Source organism: Gambusia affinis, linkage group LG12 (genome assembly GCF_019740435.1).
Source record: "Gambusia affinis linkage group LG12, SWU_Gaff_1.0, whole genome shotgun sequence".
NCBI lineage: Eukaryota > Metazoa > Chordata > Actinopteri > Cyprinodontiformes > Poeciliidae > Gambusia > Gambusia affinis.
The window spans coordinates 28,408,604-28,431,529 of record NC_057879.1 but is presented as its reverse complement, the minus strand read 5'-3'; the positions used below and the strand labels follow the sequence as shown (position 1 = coordinate 28,431,529).

At 46.3% G+C, this 22,926-nt stretch overlaps 1 protein-coding gene across 3 annotated transcripts; it reads right to left on the bottom strand.

Moving 5' to 3' along the window:
* Positions 1-567: 567 nt before the first annotated feature.
* si:dkey-181m9.8 (E3 ubiquitin-protein ligase RNF31) lies at positions 568-21,977 on the bottom strand. 3 transcript variants are annotated; one of them, XM_044135448.1, is made up of 19 exons: positions 21,824-21,977; positions 21,653-21,743; positions 20,788-20,853; positions 20,544-20,710; positions 20,363-20,472; positions 20,005-20,060; positions 19,681-19,800; positions 19,396-19,523; positions 17,537-17,719; positions 17,273-17,455; positions 17,103-17,201; positions 3,659-3,748; positions 3,486-3,588; positions 1,943-2,061; positions 1,757-1,870; positions 1,618-1,684; positions 1,457-1,547; positions 1,215-1,383; positions 568-1,056 (listed from the first exon to the last, which is right to left on the bottom strand). In XM_044135448.1, exons 1-19 carry the CDS (start codon positions 21,866-21,868, stop codon positions 943-945), a joined length of 2,115 nt encoding a protein of 704 aa, XP_043991383.1. In that variant the 5' UTR covers positions 21,869-21,977; the 3' UTR covers positions 568-942. The 3 variants fall into 3 exon arrangements, with proteins under 3 accessions (XP_043991383.1, XP_043991386.1, XP_043991385.1); XM_044135451.1 differs by lacking the exons at positions 21,653-21,743; positions 21,824-21,977 and adding an exon at positions 21,406-21,514 and having other exon boundaries at positions 20,544-20,590; positions 20,691-20,710; XM_044135450.1 differs by lacking the exons at positions 21,653-21,743; positions 21,824-21,977 and adding an exon at positions 21,406-21,516 and having other exon boundaries at positions 20,544-20,853.
* Positions 21,978-22,926: the final 949 nt, after the last annotated feature.

Below are 22,926 nucleotides of genomic sequence, written 5' to 3'. Positions count from 1 at the left end.
TGGTAGACGGAGGTGGATTTTTTTAACAGGTTATTACACCATGGTGACAGTTTAACCAGGGGGGTCAAACTCCAGTCCTGGAGGTTCGATGCCCTGCAAATTCTAGATTCTCTGCTGCACCACCTGGACAGAATAATGAGGTCATTAAGATTCTGGAGAACTGATCCACACAAGGAGGAGGTCATTAAGACATTTCCTTCCAGGGATTTGTATCTGTGGCTCATCTAAAACCTGCAGGACAGCAACTGGAGGACTGGAGTTTGAGACCGGTGGTTTAAACTGATAAGTAAAAGTTACACACTGCAGCTTTAAACCCCTGAAGAGTGTTTCTGATCCAGTTCTTCCAGCCTGGTCTTATTACACCTTCTGACACAAACAACGGTTCTCCAGAACCTTTCCAGGAATTAAATGGAGCAACATTAAGCATCTTCATCGTTTCCCAGAACCTCCATGGTTCTACCAGACAGAGATAACTCCACCAGAACCAGGACATTCTGATGAAGAGCAGTCGGGTTCAATATCAGACTGGTTCTATTGGGTTTGGAAACAGAGACAGAAACTACACAGTGAGAAGATGACAAATTTATTAAAGTGCAGAAAACTGAGCAGCTGGAACCCTAACCCTGACCTCGTTAAGATTCACCTCATTAAGCTTTACCTCGTTAATCCCTAACGCTCGTTAAGATTCGCCTTTTTAAAAGAACTGTATGAATTTTGAGCCTTGAGGATCAGAACAAACTAAGTTTTTTCTCAGTTCTTGTCTAAAAACATTTCAGTTAGATGTTTATTCAATGCTAGAGAAAAAATAATTTAAATAAACTAAAGGCTGATGAGTGAATGGAAGCTTGTTAACCTCGTTAACAGCCATGGTAACGTCAGTTAGCTCAGGTAGTTACGACTGGAAGCTTCTCTCATTGGTTCCCTTTGAGCTGTTTGAAGTTATCAGACATCATCTGATTGGTTGGGACTTTGGAGGGATGGAGTGGGCGGAGCTTCTGCTGATGTCACTGATTGAGTGCTTCGATGCTTCATAAGAGGAAGGCAATTGGTCAGCACCTGTAGAGACAGAACCGAGGATTGTGATTGGTTGAAAGTGTCTCTGTCCACCCTGGATCGACCGGAGGTCACAACCCAGATGTGGTTCCTGAAACGTTTACTGGACCGGCAGGCTGCCCCGGCTCCAGGTAAATGCCAGTCATGATGATGTCACTGACCAGACGGAGGCGATGGGCATACAGCGGCTCTGGCTCTTCAGGCTTTCTGGTTGGCACGATAACACTCCATCGCCGCAGCTCTGCAATCACCTCCGCAGGACTGAAGAGGACGGCCGGGTCGGCGCCGCAGCGATTGAGCTGCTCCACCAGACGCTCCTTGTAGTGAGCCCTGCCGGGACAGACAGCAGCTCACCTGAACAGGTACATAGGCGGAGGACGCACAGCCTCCGACTGGACCTTACTGGCAGTATCCTCCGTACGGCGCCGGCAGTCCACAAGGTTCCTCCTTCGTCATACCGCTGTCATCTCGCAGTTCCAGCACAAAACATGCCACTGCCACACAAACACACCTGTCAGGCAGACCAGGATGTGCCGGGTTCCCCGGGACAGGAAATGACCTCACCTGTCTGACCAAACTGAGCCAAGCTGCCACTGGACGGTTCCGACCAGGAAGGAGACACTCTGTAGTGCTGAGAGGGAGAAGAGCATCACCAGCGAGTTCACCCGGGTCTGGTCGAGAACCAGACCCGGGTCCAGCTAACCTGCAGCAGCTGGTGCAGCCGGGCCACGCTCCAGTCTCTCAGGTGGTACAGGCAGTCCCTGGGGTGGTGCGCATGTAGACCTCTGGACGCACACCGAGCGGAGAAGTTGCAAGCCTGGGGAGGGAGACGTCATGAGGAGACTAGAACTCGGTAGAACTCGGTAGAACGGTTATAACATGGACTCACCGGGCCCAGAGCAAAGCGCTGACTGCAGCCACCACAGAACTGATGACGACACTGAGAGCAGGTGAAGTGAAGACATCCTCCTTTAGACAGGCTGAAGACGAACTGACAACTAGGACACTCTGAGGACAAACAAGACTTTACTGGAGGAAGAATGGGGGTTAGCTACCAGCTTCAGAGACACGATTGGTTCAGATATTCCTACCAGAACCCTTCAGTACCAGACTGAAGGTTCCCTGCTGGTTCCTAGAGGTACTAGCAGTAGAACAGGATTCAGATTCTTTAGTTAATAAGCTCCTCTCCTGCAGACCCAGATCCCAGCTTACAGAGGCAGACGCTCGTCTACGGTTTAGGTTATCCTGTCCTATCCATCGTTATGCTACTTCAGGCTGCATAACGGTCAGTTTGTTCAAGGACAAACTGACCACTTCCTCCTTGTATTCTACATTCAGGCATCATCTGCTGTTATTGTGGTGAGCCCCCCTGACAGTCTAGGCATTGCTGGTTATTATAATTTTTTATAATCATTTAAAATGAATTGTTTTTAAAAACACCAGAAATCTCCGTACTGCATGCGTCTCTGCTGCGCTCAGCATTTCACCGGTGGAGCAGAATCATTCCTGAAAATGTTTATAGTTGATGCATCAAACAGAGTGAAACCACACCAACCACAGGCGCCTCAGCGCCTTGGCTGACTAACGCACAGATCATGTCTGACCTTTCACTCAGGATGGACAATTTGTGCAACTGCAAATGTAATCTATAGATGTGCTTTCAGAGGTGTATGTTGAGCGTGCAGAGAGAATTCTATCTTTGTGAACAAAGAATTATGAGTGGCGTTTACATCTCAACATGCTGCCCAGCGCATGGCTCTGTTTCTGTTTGCTTGTGTCCCTCAGTGGGCCGGTGGTTCAGCCTGTGGAGGAGCTGTTGCGCTCGCCTCATACGCAGCACGTCGTTTTGCTTTGGGGGTTTTTTTCTTTGTTTTTCCAGCACCACAATGCTTCGAACTGCACAACATCAAATGTCTTCTCTGGCTTTGGTCAGGTAGAGTTGCTCTATGGAGATCAGTAAAAACTTGTTCCTTAAAGCCTGAGCAACCAAAACAAATCTTCTCTGTGTTTATTAAAAACTCTACAGTCAGGAAACAAACCAGTACTTCATAAATTAAATCTCCTTGTTTGTTGATATTTATTTTAATTGAATTTTTATGGTTTGTGTTTTTAAGACTGTAAAGCTCTCGGTTTAAGCGTTGTGAACGATGTATCCCAGAAACATAATTACCCGGTAATATTTCCTGTTAACGTAACATCTTTTAATTCAAAAACATGGCGGACAGCCTTGGCCTCTGGGCTTAGCAAAATGTTTTGGGGGGGGAACTGCACTGTGACAATTAACTTTATGTTTTCTTTCAGTCCAAATGCAGATTGAACCAACCGGATCAAGCCACCCTGACAGGACCAAACCCAAATCAGGCGCTAGAACCGGGTCCAGATCAAACCTTGGTATTAACTCAGACCGCGATTACTTAAAGGCGTGTTTTTACCAATGGTTTTGTAGACCCACATGGGGCTGTCCCGGTCCTGCTGGGTCTGCTGTTGCCACGCCTTGAACTCTGCACAGGAAAGTCCCTGATGGTGAGGAGACCACTGCAGAGCAGACAGACCGGGTCAGATTCTGGATGGAGTTCAGCTCAGACTGCAGGTGTGTGTGCCTTACAGGTGACCTGCACTGGGAACAGGTGCTCTTCCTACAGCTGGGACAGTCCATCCTCAACCGGTCCGATTCATGGAGCATCCCGAAGGAACACTGAAACAAAAGTTATAACTAAGTTCTATGAATCGCGGATGACCGCCAGAGACGGAGCTTCATGCACTGAATGATCATTCTTGCACATGCTCAAGTCACCTGCCACTAACCCATGTGACTCTAGACCAGGGGTGGGCAAACTTTTTGACTTGCGGGCCAGAATGGGTTCTAAAATTTGACAGAGGGGCCGGGCCAGGAGCATTTGGACAAGCAATGTAATTTATTAAACCTGGGGATTGAAATGTATAAAAAAAAACAGACAATTGAAGGTGCAAATTTAAAGAAATCAATATTTAGTGGGAAAAAAAAATCAATGGAATCATTTTCAACATTCAGAGCATATTATTACCCAACGAAGGGAAGGGGTCTTTAAAATGAGAGCGATGTGCGGCATGTTAATTAAGCTACTGTACCGCTGCTGTGCGGAAATGCGCAAGTTGCTATTTTTTTATAACACAGAAGAAAAACTCACATTTCAGTGGGAACAGTGTTGTTGTTCTCCTTTTTTGCCAGTGCATCAAAGTCTGGAGTTAGTTTCGTTGTGGCAATTCTCAGAATAGATCTGAGGTGTTGGTCAGTTAACCGGGATCTGTAACGGGCTTTGTTGATGTTCATGACGCTGAAAGTCTGCTCACACACGTAGGTCGAGCCAAACAATGCCAGCATCTTCTGTGCCGTCCTCCGGAGGTTTGGAAATGTGGCTTCGTTAAGTGAAGCGTAAAAGTCATTCAGTTTAAGAGATCAGAACTTCTCTTTTGAGATGGAGTCAGACTGAAGATCGATCAGTTCCAATTGCAGCTCATGCGGTGCTGTTTCGGGGTCTTGTGACAGGGGACAGGACACCAGCTGAAGTGACTTTTCAATTTTTTCAAAATCAGTGAACCGACGGCAGAATTCTCCGTGCATGTCGTCCAGTGATTTGCAGTATTTCTTCACGTTTCGGGTGGCCTTCTGCATGGCCAGTGTGGGAAAATGAGCGAAAGATTTGTTTGACATTTGCCTGGAGAATAAAATCAGCTTGGATTTGAAGGCTCTCACATTTGTGTACATATCGTGCACAAACTGATCTTTCCCCTGCAGCTTAACGTTCAGCTCATTCATGTGTGACAATATGTCCACAGCAAACGCAAAGTCACAAAGCCAGTCCTCATCGCTCAGCTCAGGGAATTCGTCGGATTTCCCCATTAGCTCCAAAAACGAACGAATCTCCTCTTTGAGCTCCCACACTCGTTGGCACACTTTCCCCAAACTTAACCAGCGGAAACGAGAGTGGTAAAGTAAGTCCTGGTGATCCGCATCGGTTTCCTCTAGGAACGCAATGAACTGACGGTGATTAAGTCCCGTTGCTCGAATGAAGTTAACAAGTTTTACAACTGGATCCACAACATGATTAAGCTGCAATACAGACTTACACAGAGATTCTTGATGAATGATGCAGTGAAGAAAAATAACATCCTGGTCAGGGTTTTCTTCTTTCACTTTATCTTGGATTCTCTTCAGCAACCCGACGTTTTTTCCAGTTAAATTTGGCGATCCATCCGTGGTGACACCGGCAACTTTACTCCAAGGCAGCTTCATTCTGTCGATGACAGCAGACACCTGTTCATATAAGTCCTCTCCTCGCGTTTTCCCCTTCAGCGATTCCATGCTCAAAAGCTCCTCGGTTATCTCAAAACTGTCATTTATCCCTCGGATAAAAATTAGGAGCTCAACAGTGTCTTTCATGTCGTTGCTTTCATCCAGTGCTAGTGAATATAAATTAAAGGACTCCGCTTTTTTGTTTAACTCGCTGACTATCTTCGTCAATCAGTTCCACACGCCGAGTCACTGTCCTGCGTGACAAGCTGATTTTTTCAAACTTGCCTTTGCTTTCCGGACACAAGAGATCTGCTGTGTCTACCATGCATTCTTTCAAAAACTCGCCTTCGGATAAAGGCTTGCTAGCCTTTGCCAACTTGAATGCCAGCAAAAAACTTGCCTTGGTACTTGACTCCTGGATCGCAGTTTGTCGGTGAAAAAAATTCTGCTGAGTCTGTAAATTAGCTGCCAACCTCTGAGCAGTAGCCGCCCGTTCTTGTGTTGACAGCTTGCTAGCGTAGTTAGCATGCTTTGTGGCAAAGTGACGGCTGATATTGTACTCTTTTAAAACTGCAACCGTTTCTTGGCAAATCAGACATACAGCCGTTGATCGGACATCAGTAAAAAAATATTTTGTTGTCCACTCCTTTTTAAACACTCGGCACTCAGTGTCCACTTTTCTTTTCTTTGGTCCGCTCATGTTTACCGAAGGGGGGGAAATGTCAGCTGGAAAGTGTGTCTAGACTAGTGCGCCGTCTATCGGGGAAACGAGGGTATTGCAGGGGAAAGGGAAATGAAACAGGATTTTACACATCCATGGGTTTTTACGATAATTTGGACAAGTTCGGCGGGCCGGATTAAATAGCCTAACGGGCCGTAGTTTGCCCATGTCTGCTCTAGGCACATGATACCTGGCGCTCAAACCCTCAATCTTCTCACGTGCCGCAAGGATTCAAATGGACCGAGTACTCTGGTGGTCATCCTGGATTGATCGAACCGTAGTTACAGTCGTAAATTTAGTTATGCTTCATCCGTATTGACCGCCAGAGGGTGGAGTTTTAAGCACTGGATTACTTATATCAACAAAATGTAAAAGAACAGCCACTACACTGCCTAGCTCAGTGGGATGTAGGAGGCTGCTGCTCCAGGATGCCTTGGAGGGGATGGGGCAAAGCCACATTCACCCTGTAAAATTGCGCAAAGCTGCTTGGTGACTTCCAGGAGGCTGCACTGTGCAAAGTGTCCAGCAGCACCCCAGTCATGGCAGACCCCTTGTAGAGTGACATCTTACTCCTGCAGGCAAAGGTCGGCTTTGCAAGGTGCAAGTCTTAGTGAGCGCATGGATGGCACCCTTGCATTAGCCATCATACACTCAAATTTCTCAACGTAGTTTGGGAAAGTGGATTTGGGCCTGCAATGGACTGGTGACCTGCCCAGGGTGACCCCACCTCTGCCTGTCTCCATTGACCACTGGAGATAGGCACCAACACCCCTGGTAATTCCAATAGGGATAAGCATATAAGATGGACGGAAGTACAAATAGATGCAGGCCTTGTAGGAGCTACATCCAGAGCTGGAGTCGATCTGGATCGACATAGAAAATCTAGACCCCACATCTGGGAAAGAAGATCCCTCCTGGGCGACAGATACTAAGGACACTGAAGCCCGACCTGAAGTCTCCTGAGTCAGTGAGTGTACCCTGTTGGGTCCAGACTCCAGTTGTTCAACCACATCTAGAGGGCAGCAAGGACATAGCATCGCACAAGAGGTGATACCATGTCACAACTGAATTCTCGGAGAATTCTCAATATATTGTCAACCCGCTGGGGAAAAGCACAAGCAGTCATTAAGATAAGATTTATTTGTCATTGTCATCAACAGATTACAACGAGATTTAGATAGATATCCTGGGAATGCCCAGGGAGGTTGTCTCTTGTGAGTGAGTGAGAGAGATTGCCCCTCTCCACATTTACCTGCAGTCCAGGGTGTCCCACATGAACAAGCACCAACTGCTTATCCTGGACCACTTGGTTGCAGGTCATTGCACAAATAAGCCAGTCATCCTGATACGGGAGGATTCTTAGCCCTTGCTCCTGATGAGGGGAGAGGGTCACTGTGACACAAAGGGTGAACTCCCTGGGTGACAGCATAAGTCCAGATGGGGGACCATAAACTGCAAATGCTTCTATCGGAAAGCAAAACAAAGAAACCGCCAGTGAGGGAGAGCAAATGAGACATGAAAATAAGCATCTGTGAGATCTATGGAAGTGAACCGATCATCTGGGGAAATTGCCTGCAAAACTTCCCTGGTGGTCAGCATGTGAAATGGTATGAGCTTCAGAGATCAAAAGAAGACCACTAGTCTTCTGAAAAAAAATACTTGGAATAAAAGACCCCTGGATCCAACAGAGATCCACAGGAACCGAGGTGCAGATTTACCTGGTTTAGTGCTTGTGCCTTCATAGGGTTGCTGATGACAGTCATCCTCTTCACCCAGTTAGTGACAATTGGCTGGCTTCTGAATTGAAGATGGTACCTGTGGGACAGAGCGTACAGTCCCCACAAGCCCTGGTCTGGAGAGCCCAGCTACCGACCTGCCCTGGGGCAAACATCCTTAAACATCACCTGCGGGCCAACTTGCCTCTTGAATGCTTGGGAGGGCACAAGCCAGACTGTGCCACACAAAAGCAGTATGATGTCTGGACCCCTGATTGGCAGCAGGTTTTTGGCAATCTCTGGTTCCACAACTGGTATCTGCCCCAAGCCAAACCTGGATGCCTCCTGCATGGCCGCCAGGCATGCAGTTCCCGTATTTACTCCTCTGAGGGAGAAACTAGAGACCCTGGAGCTAAGCTCCAGAAGGTGATCGAGGAACTGGGTACCCAAGGTTGCCACTGAAATAGCATCATTACCGTCGACCGATGCTCCGTCCTCCTCAGAAGGAAGTGCTATGCAGCTACCAGCATTGGCCTGAAAACACCAGAAGAGGGCTTTCATTTGGGCCAGTTCAGTAGTGCGGTGATCCACCTTTGTGGACAACCTCCCCGTATCGGTCCATCAAAGGTGCCTCCACAGTCGGCTGTATTGACTGCCTCCACCCTGTCAGCTGATTTAGCCTGACCTAGCACGACGCTACAGTTGGGGCACGCGTTGTCCGACAGTGAGATGCACACGAGAGAGACGAATCACGCTTGTCATCAGGCTGAAGCGAAGCCAGATAGGTGGAGCATCATAAATTATACATCATCACCACAATAAGCACAATATCCATAGAGGCAAATTAAAGGACTCGAACGCGAGCAGAAAATGCCATGGGTGAGTCAAAAAAGCCACAAATAAGCCATGTGCAAATCAAAGTGAACAACAAACTACTGCTGTAGAAAAAAACAAAAAAAAAAACAACAACCTAGCACTCATCGGAGCAACAACCAGTTATCTGGTGGAAACTGAAAGTAGCTTGTGCTGCTCCTGAAAGACAAGACTCACCATAAACGAGGCAGCAAGCACAAGAAGAAAACTGAGTTAAACACAAAAGCTACTAGCTTTGCAAAACCGCACCTGTACTCAGCACACCGTCGCGTGAGAACAAAAGGCATTGAATGCCGGGTGTCATCTGACTATAAAGGCAGGTCAAAGGTGACTTTTGTTGTAAATAACACGATCCACTTTTTTCAATTTTAATACAGATATGTGAGGTTTAGTATTGGCTGATATCGATCCGATGTAATTTTAATGACTTAATAATACAAGTACATCCTACCAAAGATAAATACACTTTATTTTTTTTAAAAACTCTTAACATTGGACCTGGTGAACAAAATAAACAAGACAACCTAAAATGGACTCTCAGTCTCTGTTAACAAAAAATGCGCTTGAATAAAAACTGAACACAACATAAAACCAAAGTGGAAATAAAAACTACATTCATCCAAGAGTACAGATTATAAAGTCTGTATATCATTAGATTTATAAAGAGAAGATGGGCAAAACTGCCATTTTTATAAACAAAAAGTGCAAAGTAACAAAAGCACATCAAGTAAGACCAAATGTCTCAACAGTCCATAAGCAGATCTGTAGCTGCTGCACTCAAACAGATTCTGAGCAACAAATACCAACATGTTGAGTCAGTGTGGCTGAAGGCAGGATCTCTCAGGTTTTGATGATCTGTTTCCAGCTGTGCTAAACATTCTCTCTGAACTGGTGCTTGTTGCACAAATACACGTATTTTTGAGCCACGTTTGCCATCAAAGGATATCTTCCTTAGTTGTCATGCCACCATGTCAAGGTGAGGCATCAACAGCATCTTCTTGAAGGAACGTGGTCAGTTCTGCATCAGCCTGGATATTTTGGATATGTAGCCTGGGTCTGACCTGTGAGTTCAGCTCTTCTGTTTTTTTTTTTTTTTTAATTAATTTTTTATTTGGAAAGGCAAATTACAATTATTTTGTACAATTCAGCTTCCACCACATTGGAAGTATGAGAATGAATAACATAAGCCCAACCAGTTTTTTTTTTTGTATAATAACAGAACATCCATAACAGAAGAGTGAGTGGGGGGGATGGAGGGTCTGGTCTGAGTTTTCTTATGTTAGGGGAAAAACACAATCAAGAGCGTAAGTTTGCCATAATCCTGAGCCAAAGTACAATACACAGAGAAACAGTACTTGCATGTAATAGAGATATTTAGTCCACAGGAATAACAGATTTTATATAGTTTGTCCATTTAGACCAGATCTTGAAGAATAATTCCCTTCGGCCTTGGACAGAAAAAGATATCTTCTCCAGAATGTAAATGTCCTGTACAATCTTGAACCAGTCCTCAACAGTAGGAGCTTCAGGCTTCAACCATTTTCTAGTGATTGTCTTTTTGCTTGCTGCCAGGAGCACCAACAGCAGTTTTTTATCTTCCAGAGTCCAGTTATCAAGTGAAATGTTTCCTAAGTATAGGGATTCACATTTACATGGGATCCTTTCAGTAAAGATGTTATTCAGGTGGGAACACATTTGTTCCCAAAAACCTTTAATAACCGGACAATCCCAGAAGATGTGATGATGATTTGCCCCGTTTGTTCCACAGAGTCTCCAACATGTGTCTCCGCTGCCCTGATGTTTTTTCTGAACTGGAGACACAAAAAAACGAACAGTGTTTTTCCAACAGAACAGCCTCCATGTGTTGGAGCTCGAGGTCATCCAGTGTAATTTGTTAATCTGTTCCCAGACTTCAGTTGAGATTGATAAATTTCCTTCTTTTACCCATTTGTTTCTTATGTAGTTTGTATCACCTTGTTTAGACGATAGGATACCATTGTACAGTATGGAAACAAGTTTCTTGCATGAACCTGACTTCAACAAGGATAGAAGCACATTAAAAAGTCCTGGTTTGGCTGTTTCCCAATTGTCACCTATATTTTGATTGAAATAGGTCCTAACCTGTAGATATCTAAAGAAGTCGTCTTTCTCCAACCTTTTAGATCTCTGAAGTTCCTCAAAACTCAGAAACACGCCCTTCTGGGTAAAGCTATAGTAGGTGGTTAATCCTTTTTGGATCCATCCTCTAAATCTCCCATCAATCTTGTTTGGTTTAAACGCTGAATCAAATGCACACCATCTGAGTATTTTTATCTGGTCACCCAATTTACAAATTTGAATGACCTTACTCCAAGAATCCAGCATAGTGTGTAATATTGACCCATGTGGTATATTCAGCCCTTCTTGTAAGTCTTTGTCCATTAATACTGATATTAAAGGTTTTCCTTCCACTGTTGTTCCTTCCAAATCTTTCCACCTTGCGTCGTAAGATAGAGAGCATAAACAAAGCACAGGTCTTAATTGAGCTGCAAGGTAATAAACCTGTAGATTAGGAAGACCCAAACCACCTTTCTCTTTCTTTAACTGCAGTGTATTATACCTCACCCTTGCCTTTTTTCCCTGCCAAATATACTGAGATATTAATCTTTCCCACTCTATGAGATGTCTTTCTGATATCAGGATAGGTAGACACTGAAATAGATATAGGAAGCGGAGAATGTTCATTCTGACCGTCTCCACTCTGGAGTATAAATTTGAGAAAGGGATCAGATTCCATCTCTGTATGTCTGATTTCAGATTTGAAATTAGGGGCTCATAGTTGACTTCAAAATCTTAGTGAAATCTTTGGGCAATGTGATCCCTAAATATTTTATGGATTCTGCTTCCCAGTTCCAATTGTACAGACTCCTAACATTGTTCTGTGGGATATAATTTATTGTTAAAACCTGAGTCTTGGTAATGTTTATTTTGTAACCCGAGTGAACCATATTCCTCGATCGCCCCCCATAAGTACAGGTAGAGTTTGAGCTGGGTTTGTTATGGTTAACAATAAATCGTCTGCGAACAATGACAACTTTTGTTCCCCGGATGTCATGTGAACTCCAGCTATGTCCGTCCTCTGTCTTATCCATTGACTTAACGGCTCTATGAAAAGGGCGAAGAGGAGCGGTGAAACACAGCAGCCCTGCCTCGTACCCCTTTCTAAAGTAAAAGGATCAGATAGGTCTCCGTTAATTTTTATCCTAGCAGATGGTTTATTGTATAAAGCAGCAATTACATCTATTATAGTCTGGTGGAACCCAAACCTGGACATAACTTTGTAGAGAAAGGACCATCTGACCGAGTCAAAGGCCTTCTCCGCATCCAGACTCAGTATGAGAGTCTCTATTTTTTGTTGGGCTACATGATTTAAAATATGCAAAGTTTTTCTGATGTTATCCTGCGTCTGTCTCTGTCGGATGAAACCTGTTTGGTCCTTATGGATTATCACTGGCATGATGTTTTCCAATCTCTGTGCGATTATGGCAGTAAATAATTTATAATCAATATTTAGCACACTTATTGGGCGGTAGTTTCCGCATTCCAACTTATCCTTTCCGTCCTTAGGGATTAGCGAAATAGTTGCATCTCTCCATGAGGGAGGGATTATTTTCTTTTCCAGTACATTGTTGAAAACTCTTAATAAAACAGGGACTAACTGATCTTGCATTTCTCTGTACCACTCGGCAGCAAACCCATCCGTTCCTGGAGATTTCCCTCCTTTCAACTTTCTAATCACCGATCTTAATTCTGCTTCAGTTATCTCTGATATTAGTTGTTCATTTTGCTCGCCTGTAATGTTGGGCAGATAGAGTTGGGAAAGGAAAGTATCTATTCGCTGTTCATTATTCAATTTGGGCTGGGAGTATAGATTTCGGAAAAAATCTCCAAAGCATTTCTGAATCTTTTCTAGGTTTGTTTCAACCCTATTTGTATATATATTCTTTATTTTGTGAATAGTTCTATCAGCTTGTTGCTTTCGTAATTTAAATGCTAGGAGCTTCAGAGATTTTCCCCCTGCTTCATAATATTTCTGTTTAGTAAAGAGAAGTTTCTTTTGTATTTCTTGTATGTTTAAATCATTCAGTTCTTTTTTCACTATCTCAATTTTAGCTCTTGTTGCCCTCTTGAATGTTTTGGAGTGCTCTTCCTGCAGTTTTTTCAGCTCAACTTCCAATTGAGTTTGTTTTTGTTGTCTAATTTTCTTTTCGTAGGAGGAAAAGGCTATTATTCTTCCCCTGACTACCGCCTTTAGAGCATCCCAAAGTATTGCCGGACCCACCTCTTTATTATCATTCTCCTCCAAATATTGTTTGATTTCAGTTTTCATATTCTCCTTAAAAATTTTACTATTTAATAGGTTTGTATTCAGCCTCCAGAGCGTGGATCTGCTTTTTTCAGCCAGTTGAAGGGAGATATAGATTGGGCTGTGGTCTGAAATTGGACTAGATTCGATCTCCCAACTTTTTAATCTATGCACATCTTTTTTAAACATGAAGAAATAATCTATTCTTGAGTACACATTGTGAGAAGAGGAGTAATGTGTGTAATCACGACTGGTTGGGTTCTTGTCCCTCCAGACATCCACTAATCCCAGTTCGTCCATCATATTTTTCATTCTTTTACTGATATGTTTTGAGTTTGTTTTCCCATTTGATGAGTCCAGATTTGGGTTTAATTTAATATTAAAGTCCCCAGCACAGATCATTACACCCTGACTTTTTGTTGCTGCTAATTCAAGTATTTTCTTGTAAAATGACCAGTCGCTACCTGGAGGGGCATAGACACTAACAAGACTTATCAAGATGCCATCTATTTTTCCTGTAATTAAAATATAACGACCCTCCCTGTCTTTATGTTCTGCAACATGTTCATAGCACAAGGAGCTCGATATTAAAATCGCAACCCCTCTTCGTTTCCCGGAGACGTGGGAAGAAGAAAAATAGACAGATTTAAACCCCATCTTGTTCAATTTGGCATGTTCAGAATCATCTAGATGGGTTTCCTGCAGCATCGCTATTTGAACTTTATCCTTTCTGAGTTTAGATAAAACTCTCCATCTCTTAATTGGATTATTTATACCATTAATATTGAAAGAAGCTACCTTTAACTGTGTCCTCCCCATTTGTGTAAGTTTCTTCCCCATGTCACTGATGACCCTGAAGCTCCCCCACCACTCACTAGAACTGACATAAACAGAATATAAACATGTGAACCAAAAACAAACATGTAAACAGGAACCTTGAAAGAACAGAACATGTTCAGCATCCAAAGCAGGGGTCTGTTGACTCGACCCTGTTGAGCCTCTTGGAAGCGGCTCAGAAGGGAAAAACCTCCCATATTGTTAGGGAGGGCCCTTACAGGTGGCAGCAGCCCAAATAAGAGAGAATCCCAAACAAACCTTTTTAAAATCCCATCATCTTTAAATTAGCCCTCTGTACACTTATCTCTAAGAGGAAAGACTAAGGAGGGAAAAAGATGTATCCTTCACTTCTCAGGTCGCAAGTGGAGATGTTCTTCTGAAAGCCCGGAGCCTCTCTTTGTAGTTTTCTCCTCTTGTAGAACCGGAGGAGCCTTTCTGTTTCCTTCCATCCTTTCTGCTCCAGGACAGCCGCTCAATCTGCTCCTTCAGGGAAGCTGGAGATCTGATGACTTTAACTTTGTAGCCCTTCTTTGCCAGGTCCTCGGTGGTTTCCTCTATGGTGTCGTAGGTTCTAGATCCTTCTTTATGTTTTACTCGCAGCCTCGCTGGGAAGAGAGTCTGGAACGGAACCCCGTTCTCTTTCAGGACCCTCCGAACCTCCGTGTACTCTCTGCGCTTTCTGAGGATGGCTGGTGGATAATCATGATCCAGATTTATTTGTTTCTCACGCCAAACAAATCCCTTTCGCTGCCAAGCCTTCCGAAGCAACATTTCCTTATATTTGAAACTCAGAAACTTTACGACGATAGACCGTGGCGGCGCTCCCTCCGGTGGCGGCGATCCCAGCGCCCGGTGTGCCCGCTCAATCTGCATGTCTCCAGACCGAGACCCTCTTTAAGTAAAGTTTCCACAAATGCAACCATGGATTCACAGTCCTTTTCAGCCCCCTCTGGAACACCATAGATCCTGACATTATCCCTCCTGGAGCGACTCTCTAGGTCAACCAGCTTCTCTTCCAGACTCACGTGTAGCTTTAGCAGCTCTGCTAACACTTCCTCCGTATTCTGGGTTCGCTCCTCCGTCTTCTCCAACCGCTCCTCTACTTCACTTATCCTTGCGTTCGCTTTTCGTATTTCCTCTTTAATAGTCGATAGTTACTCCTTGGTTTCCTGGCGAAACCCTCTCAGTTCTTCTAATAAAATTTCCAGGCTAGCCATTCCGTCCTATTAGCTTAAGGCTACGATTCGTTAGCTGGACCCGTTTGTGAAAATTTTCGTCCTCCCTCATCTAATTATATTGTCGTTGGGGCTTTGTTGTCGTCTTACCCCCTCTAACTGGCTTTCGCAAGGCAATATTACTCAGCTGAATGGGAGTAAATCAATAATTTCTCCGTTTGTCTGGGGAGACTCTCTACCGAGCAGCCATCTTGACGGTGTTCCAGCCGGAAGCCCAGCTCTTCTGTTTTGAAGAAGGTCACTTAATCTCTTCTTCTTGGTGGGGGGGCAGCGGTAGAGTCATCTGTGTTTTCTCAAGCAGCTTTGCTGCAGCCCTCACCTTCTTCACTTACTTCTGACCCTTTTAAGTCCAGTAGCTCTTGCACCAGCTGATGTTTGACATCATCCAATGCCCCTGCCTCCTCCATGCTGCTCAGATCCAAGATAGTGGCCTTTCTCAGGAGGGCGTGGATGGCAGGTGAGCTGTATTTTTCAGTCAGTGTCTTGGATATGTTTTGGGAAATACTGGCAGTCAGTGTGCTGCCATCATGGCCAGGAGCCTTTAATTAGGACCAGCACAGGATTAACAGGATTTCTTATTGCAGCGACCATGTTAGCACCGTTATCTGTTGTGATGCAGACCAGTTTGTGCTCATCCAGTCCCCAGTCTGCTGAAGCAGAGTCAAGTTTTCTCCCAGGGTGTCAGCAGTATGGTTATCTGGGACATACCTGGTCTCTAAACATTTAGAGTGCAGGGTCCAGTCAGCGCTACATAGTGAATGGTCAGGCTCAGATAAGGGGTAGTATTTGAACTTGACCACATATCTGACTTGGCAGAGTAAAATGAAATGTTTTTTTCTCCCTAAGTATGTCCTCTTTAATATTGTTGGACAGCTGTAGAATCGCCGATTGTGATATGTATGTCTTCCCGGGGATTTCGTATTGTCTGTCAAATGTTTGCAACATTTTTGAAAATGCCGGCTTTTCAACAATATTAAATGGGAGCACCTCATTACCAATTAAACAAACTATGCTGTTTGTGAGTGCGCACCACTTTGCGTTGTCCTCTTTGTTCGCTGCCTGTGGATTAATTGCTTCAATGATGGTGGACTGTTACGAACTTGAAGACAGGGAAAGCCCACCAGTTGTACTTTTTTGCCCAGCTGGGAAAACATCTTTGGATGGTTGTGTTTTAGGTCCATGTGCAAGTTGGTTGTATTGCTGCTCTAAGTTGCTACTGTTTCATGACAAACAGGACATACTGGTTCAAAGGTTCAGTGGTTCGCCTCAGTCATTTGGTTTGAATCAGAAATACTGCTGGAGTTGGGTTCGGCTGTGAAACCAGCTCCATTTTAAGGTTTTTTTTTTCGGATATCAGATGGTGTTTCTTTAGCTTCCTAACTCCCCACGAATCTAAAGCTGCAGACGTCCAAAACGGTGCGCGCCCCGACTACCTGATGCTGTAGCTCACTCCTTCCTTATGCTAAACAATGAGGAAGAAGGGTCGGTGGAGAGCACCAGAGCTGAGCCGTTTTTCATTCAGTGTCATCAATAGAAAGAGAAAAAGGCAGGAAGAAGCAACAAGCTGATAGATTAAAATGAGGTTGATAGTTTTCATTTATCGTGCGATTGATTTATTGTTTATCGCGACAGGCCTAAACATAAATACAAAAAAATTATTCTGAAGGCGTTGGCTTTAATGTGGTAATGCGTACATTTGCTCAGAGCACAAAGCATAGAATGAGTCTAAATAGATCGTCTCTTAGGGATATTGCACATTTTTACCAACATCAGATCTAGAATATTTGTCGGTATCAGGATCAGTGCATCTCTAATTCTGACTCAACCTGCAATGATCATTTAGCGCGTGAAGCTCCACGTCTGGCAGTCAGAAGGGATGAAATATAAAAACAAACACCATGATGGATCCTGGATTGGATCAGAACCGGACCCAGAACAGGTCCAGTTCATAGAGCGCCCCAAAGCAACGCTGAAACAACAAACAACCTGCCAAGGTTCTGATCCTTAATGGTCTCACCAGAACCAGAATCAGGTCCAGTGAGGTTCTTACGTGAGCGCACCAGCAGAACCGGGGCATCTCCTGCAGGGCTCGGTCCCGGAGTTTCCTCTGGAACAGTTCATGGATGTCAGGAGGCAGGAAGTGACGGATCTGGAAGCACAACGCATGTCAGGACTCCCAGCAGCTCTCACTCACCTGACTGACTCACCTGACTGACTCACCTGTGTGTCCAGCAGGTTAAAGTAGTCCATGGACTCCTCTAGCGCCCCCTGGCTCCTGATCTCTGGTTGGCCGCACTGCGGACAGGTGAGCAGGTGGACGGCGCGCTCCTTGATGGCGACGGAGAAACAGGAAGTGAAGCAGCTCTGACACAAGAAGCAGGAGCAGTGGGTCATGGTGATGATCTGCAGAAAACAAGCAAAGATGAAGAGCTAACAGGAAGTAGAGCGGTGTCTGTCCTCTGATTGGCTGGCTGAGACAGTCACCTTGCTGAAGGACACCTGGTCACGACAGATCGGACAGGTGTGCGTCAGGAACTTCAGCGCTGAAGGGAGATCTGGATTGTGCTGAACCGCCTCTATGACATCATCAGTGCTGAAGCTCCGCCCAGTCATGGTGATCAGAGCCATGAAGACGGCGGCCCGGTCTGGAGACAGGTGGGCCGACACCTGGGGGACACATCAGCTGAGATGAGCTGGCCCCGCCTCCAGATGAACACCTGGATGGACCCAGAGGCAGAACTGTCCAGGTTCCCACCAGGTGACCAAGTTCTGGGTCAGAACCACCCAGATAGTGGTCATGTAATACTTCCAGAACCCCCCCCCCACCTGGAGGACAATCCTAACCTGGGACCTGACGATCAGAACCAGAACCCAGCTGTGGTCAGCAGATCACACGTACTAACGCACTGAACTGAGCGTGCTCCAGGCCATAACCGCTAGCTCAGTTTGCACCGGCTGAGCCACACTGCTAAGTTGGCTAGCGCTAGTTCATGTCAAGCTTTCAAAAGCTTGACAACAGCTAAACCAAAATGTGTCCTTCTACTCTGTCATTGACCATCAAATGCCGAGTCGGCGCGCCGATGAACCTGCAGTCCTGCTGGCAGACAGAGAGGTTTTACACAGTACAACAGTCACAAAAAGCTGCAAAGCAGAGAGAGATATCTGCGCTTTTTAAACGTGTCAAGTTTCATTTTGATGGCAGCAGTTTGCTCTCTTTAAGTAGCAGGAGGAGGAACTCTCGTCCTCCCAGTTCCTCTGGAGGAATCTTCTGTAGAAACAGCAGAAATCCCATCATCACCCAGTAAAACCCGCTTGGCCATCAGAGGGACGGACCCCCTCCACCGGGATGTTTGAGTCTGAGATTGGTAAGGAAATACATAAATGCTCTGCTTAGAGAGCAATAGATGCAACAGATAAAGGTAGATTTAAACAGAACATGGTGAATGGAGAACATTTTAGTTTCCAAGTTGACCAGTCAGGAATACTCCAGAAAGAATACAGGCGTGTAAAAAAAAAGCTCAAGTAGCTCTGGATATTATTGGCTCGGAAAATGCCATTTCGTAGCATTATCGGTCAAATGGGTGTCAATCAACAGGAGGCGCTCTAGGCTGCCCAATAAAAGCATCATAATGGACACCAGCAGAGTTTTTAAGTAGATTTTCTTTAATGGAGCTCACATGACAAACTAATCGACCCAGATCTCTGAAATTAAGTATCGAGGCTCAAAGAGCCCCGAGACACAAACCCATCTATGAATTTAACAGATATTTTTATACAGAAAAATAAAATCTTTATGACACTTGAATCCAATCTGCATAATAATTAGGAACATGGTGTAGTCCAGTGGAGCCCAAAGTGGACCCTAAAGGGCCGACTGCATCCTGCATGTTTTATTCTCTCCCTGGTATCAACAACCTTTCAGCAGGTCAAAGTTCTTCTTCGGCCTTTAAAGATCCATCGTTGGATCCAGGTGCTTTAAACCAGGGAGAGACTAAAACATGCAGGAGGCCCTCAGGGACCCACTCTGGGCCCCCCTGGTGTAGACTCTGTTTGTATTAATGGTCATTACTCAGACTGATTGCAGTCATTGAAATAAAGTAGCGGTGCACTGATTTCAGTTTTCTGGCCGATCTCCGATATTTAAAAAGCCTGACTGATTTTAGCCATTAATGATTTGTTTCTGTACTAAATTTAGTACAAAAGTTGCAAAGTTGTCAACAGCAGGCTGACTCAGCCTTGTGGTTCCACATGCAGGTCCTGTTAACCGATCAATCTGCATACCCCGTACAGGCCCCCCGCCCCAGTCCCCAAGGGAAACACTGCTGAGGTAGAACCGTCCTCACCTTCCTCAGGTCGGCTTCGGCTGCTGGACTCTGATCTCCAGAACCACGTTGGTTCGGTTCTGACCGCCTGCCTCCATCCAGCCTCAAAGCTCCCATCATTCTGTTGAGGGGCTCGGTGGGGGGCACACCTACAGGGTGGACGGGATCCGCAACAGACGGCTCAAAATCAGAACCTGAGGTATTAGTTCAGAACCTGCTTAGCTGCAGCCCGTCCTGAACAGAACCCACGCTACTAAACACGGACGCTGTTTCTTTAAGGGGCGAGGTTTGTAGCTCCCGTCTCACCTGGAGGGGAGGGGCTCAGGAAAGTGTTGGCGCCGCCGGCGGAGGGCGGAGCCCCGAAGTCGATCCCTTTCAGCTCCTCGGTGTACGATGTCCTGACGCCATCCTGTTCCCATTGGCTGGCTGCAACAGAAGGGGAGGAGCTTAGTCTGGAAACGCTTAATCAACATGAGAAACTGGTATTGGCCAATTATATCACCATGGTAACGACCTCGGAAAGCAATCATACCGATGCTGTTCTGTTTTCACACTGGGGCGGCACCCCCTATGGAGTAGACCTCCTGCTGTTGCTAGGCAACACCCTCCTTCTAAGATGGAGTGGCTTACCTTCAGCAAGGTGGGCGGGGCCATGGGCGGGGCGCTGCTGGGAGGAAGGGGAGGAGCTACATGAAGAGGAGACAAAGCCAGATCAGAACCGGTGCTGTCACCATGGAGACGCATCAACAGGACTGCCCCCAACCAGGACGTCTATCTGACCTCTGACCTCTGACCCAGAATCGTGAATAAGTGCATTAAGATGACCAGAACTTCCACCAGAACCTCCATCAGAACCACCAGAACCTCAAGAACCATGTCTAAAGGGCACGGGCTGGTCAGAACCACTATCAGAACCTAGAACTGGTTCTGATACATTTACACCACTTAACAAAACCCAGTCAGAACAGGCTAGGTTCTACCTACTCACCCGAGTCCTGCAGGGGGCGGAGCCTGATCCACACTCCTGGCGTAAAGGGGCGTGTCCTTCTGGAAGGCCAGCCTCAGCTCTGACAACAGCAGCGTCAGATTGGACACACCCTGGGAGGAAGTGACATCGCTGAGCCCTTAGCCTCGCGGGTCAGGGGTCAGGGATCAGACAGTAGGCTTACAGGAGTCCAGTTCCGCAGCCCGTCCACACTGACAGTACCGGAGGAATCTACGTGAGGACAAGATGGATTGATCACCATGGCGACGGAGGGACAGACGACACAGCGCGGGCATGACAGCGGGTGGGTCTCGTGCAGCCAGACACACACCGGGATGTTGTAGGCACTCCCTGTGGAGACACCAGAACCAGGCTGAGCAACGGGTATGGACCGGAACCCGCAGAGCCAAGATGGCCGACAGCCTGACCTTGGTAGAGGACAGGGAGCGTTCCCGACAGGTGCAGCAGCTTTCTCGTCTCCTTGTTTGGAAAACCTGCAAAACACAAGAACAGTTCTGATCCGAACTGTTGGAACCGGGCCACACCAAGCTGATCCACCCAAAGGACCACAGCCAGACCAGAAACTGTGTGGTTCAGAATCACAGAACCAGAGAGCAGCAGTTCTGTTCGTGTCGGTTCAGAACCGAGATAGAAATGGGTCAACTTGGAGCCTGGTTGTCATGGAAACTGGCCACCCTGCTAAAGGTAATGAACTCATGGAGGGACATCAGACCGTTGCACAGAGGTTGTTCCCATGGTAACTTGAGTCCCAACACCTGACAGGCAGAGAAAGTGTTTCTGCCGCACCTTTCAGCTAGAAGAGCTTCCTGGCAGATAAGCCAGAGAAACACCCTGATGGGGATCCTCTGCACCATCACCTTAATCTGGAGCTCTGAGTGCCACAGGTTCTGATTTGGGCTCCAGCCGGTCCGCTCCAGAAATGCTCAAAAGAAATGTGAAGGTCAAACTGGAAGGGCATTTTGAAGCTGCATGGTGTGAATAGTTTTGGTTTAAAGGTTCAGGACAGACAATCTGGTCTTACTCACAGGAAGGTCTGGCCCAACGGGATCAAGAACCTCAAGACCCGCATCGGACCCGGTTTCCTTCAGGCTCAACCCCTCTACAAGTGCCGAGGTTCTGATCCGGAACCGGACAGAAACGGTTTAGAATCTCGGATCTAGTCTGAAATCTTGTGAATTAAGCACAGCGTGTCTGCTCTCCTGCGCCCCCTGCTGTTCGCTGTGATTAACTGCTGCCCTCATTAAACTCAATTAACTTTAGTTTTTTACTCACAGTAAAAGTCCACAAACAGCCGCAGGTCTCGGAACCGAGCCCGCACCGACTGCAGGTCCTTCAGAGTCTCTGTGGGGTACCGGTACCGACACTGGCCGGAGGAGGAGGTTCTGTTAGCAACAAGCCTGAACTTGGAACCGGTTCGGTTTGTTCAATAAAGTTTGCTCTCACCTCCGTCAGAGCCTGTTGCTCCCCTTCCGGTCCAACCAGAGGCATGTTACAGCAGAACCGAGCCCTGAACCATTTTACATTCAGAACCACAGCCTAACAAGCTAACAGCGGCCAAACGGGGCACGTCACTTCCGCTTCAAAACCGCCACACTAACCAGGGACTGCAAGAAGCCGGAAGTTACCTCCAGGCTGCTGCTGATCAGCGCCATCTTGGTGAGGGCGCAAGACCTGAACAGAATATAACCCTAAGCAGCGTCAACAGCTTTAGAAATAATGATTTAAACTTTTTTTATTGAAAGCTAGTCTTATATCTGGAGAGAAATACATCGGTTCCAATAAGAAAACACCTGAATAAAGCTAACTGTCCAGTAGCTTCATAGCATTCTATAAAGTGGGGAGGACCCACAGGTCATCCATGATGGTGAGCTACAGCAGGTGGGACCTGCACATCGCTTTATTAACACACCTGAAAGCGGTTCCCCAGCAACCCTGGACATTAGGTGAAACAAATGCCATGTTGTGGGCAGAATACTTCGAAGACTTTCTATTGTGGAAGCTGAGCCTGGGGACTCTGGGTTGGGCTCTCCAATCTCTGGGGTCGAGGTCGCAGAGGTGGTCAAAAAGCTCCTCGATGGCAGGGCCTCGGGGGTGGATGAGTTCCTTAAGGCTCTGGATGTTGTAGGGTTCTGTTGGCTAACGTGACTGCAATATCACATGGACATCGGGGGCAGTTCCCCTGGATTGGCAGACCGGGGTGGTGGTCCCCCTGTTCAAAAAGGGGGACCGGAGGGTGTGCTCCAATTACAGGGGGGTTAACTCTTAATAGACCCTGGCAAGATCTATTCGGGGGTTCTGGAGAGGAGGGTCCGTCGGATTGTTGAACCTCAGATTCAGGAAGAGCAGTGTGGTTCTGGTTCTGGTCGTGGAACACTGGACCAGCTCTACACCCTGAGCAGGTCCTGGAGGGTTCTGGGAGTTCGCCCAACCAGTCTACATGTGTTTTGTGGACTTGGAGAAGGTGTTCGACCGTGTCCCTCAGGGAGCCCTATGTGGGGTTCTCTGGGAGTATGGGGTACCGGGCCCTTTGATACGGGCTGTTAGGT

Excerpts from the sequence above, each read along its gene's own strand:
- si:dkey-181m9.8 (XM_044135448.1), bottom strand. The coding sequence starts at position 21,868 with ATGCCTCTGGTTGGACCGGAAGGGGAGCAACAGGCTCTGACGGAG. Across the intron at positions 20,711-20,787 it reads GCTCCCTGTCCTCTACCAAG|GGAGTGCCTACAACATCCCG; the intron begins GTCAGGCTGTCG and ends GTGTCTCCACAG. Across the intron at positions 20,061-20,362 it reads CCGCCCCCTGCAGGACTCGG|CTCCTCCCCTTCCTCCCAGC; the intron begins GTGAGTAGGTAG and ends CTCTTCATGTAG.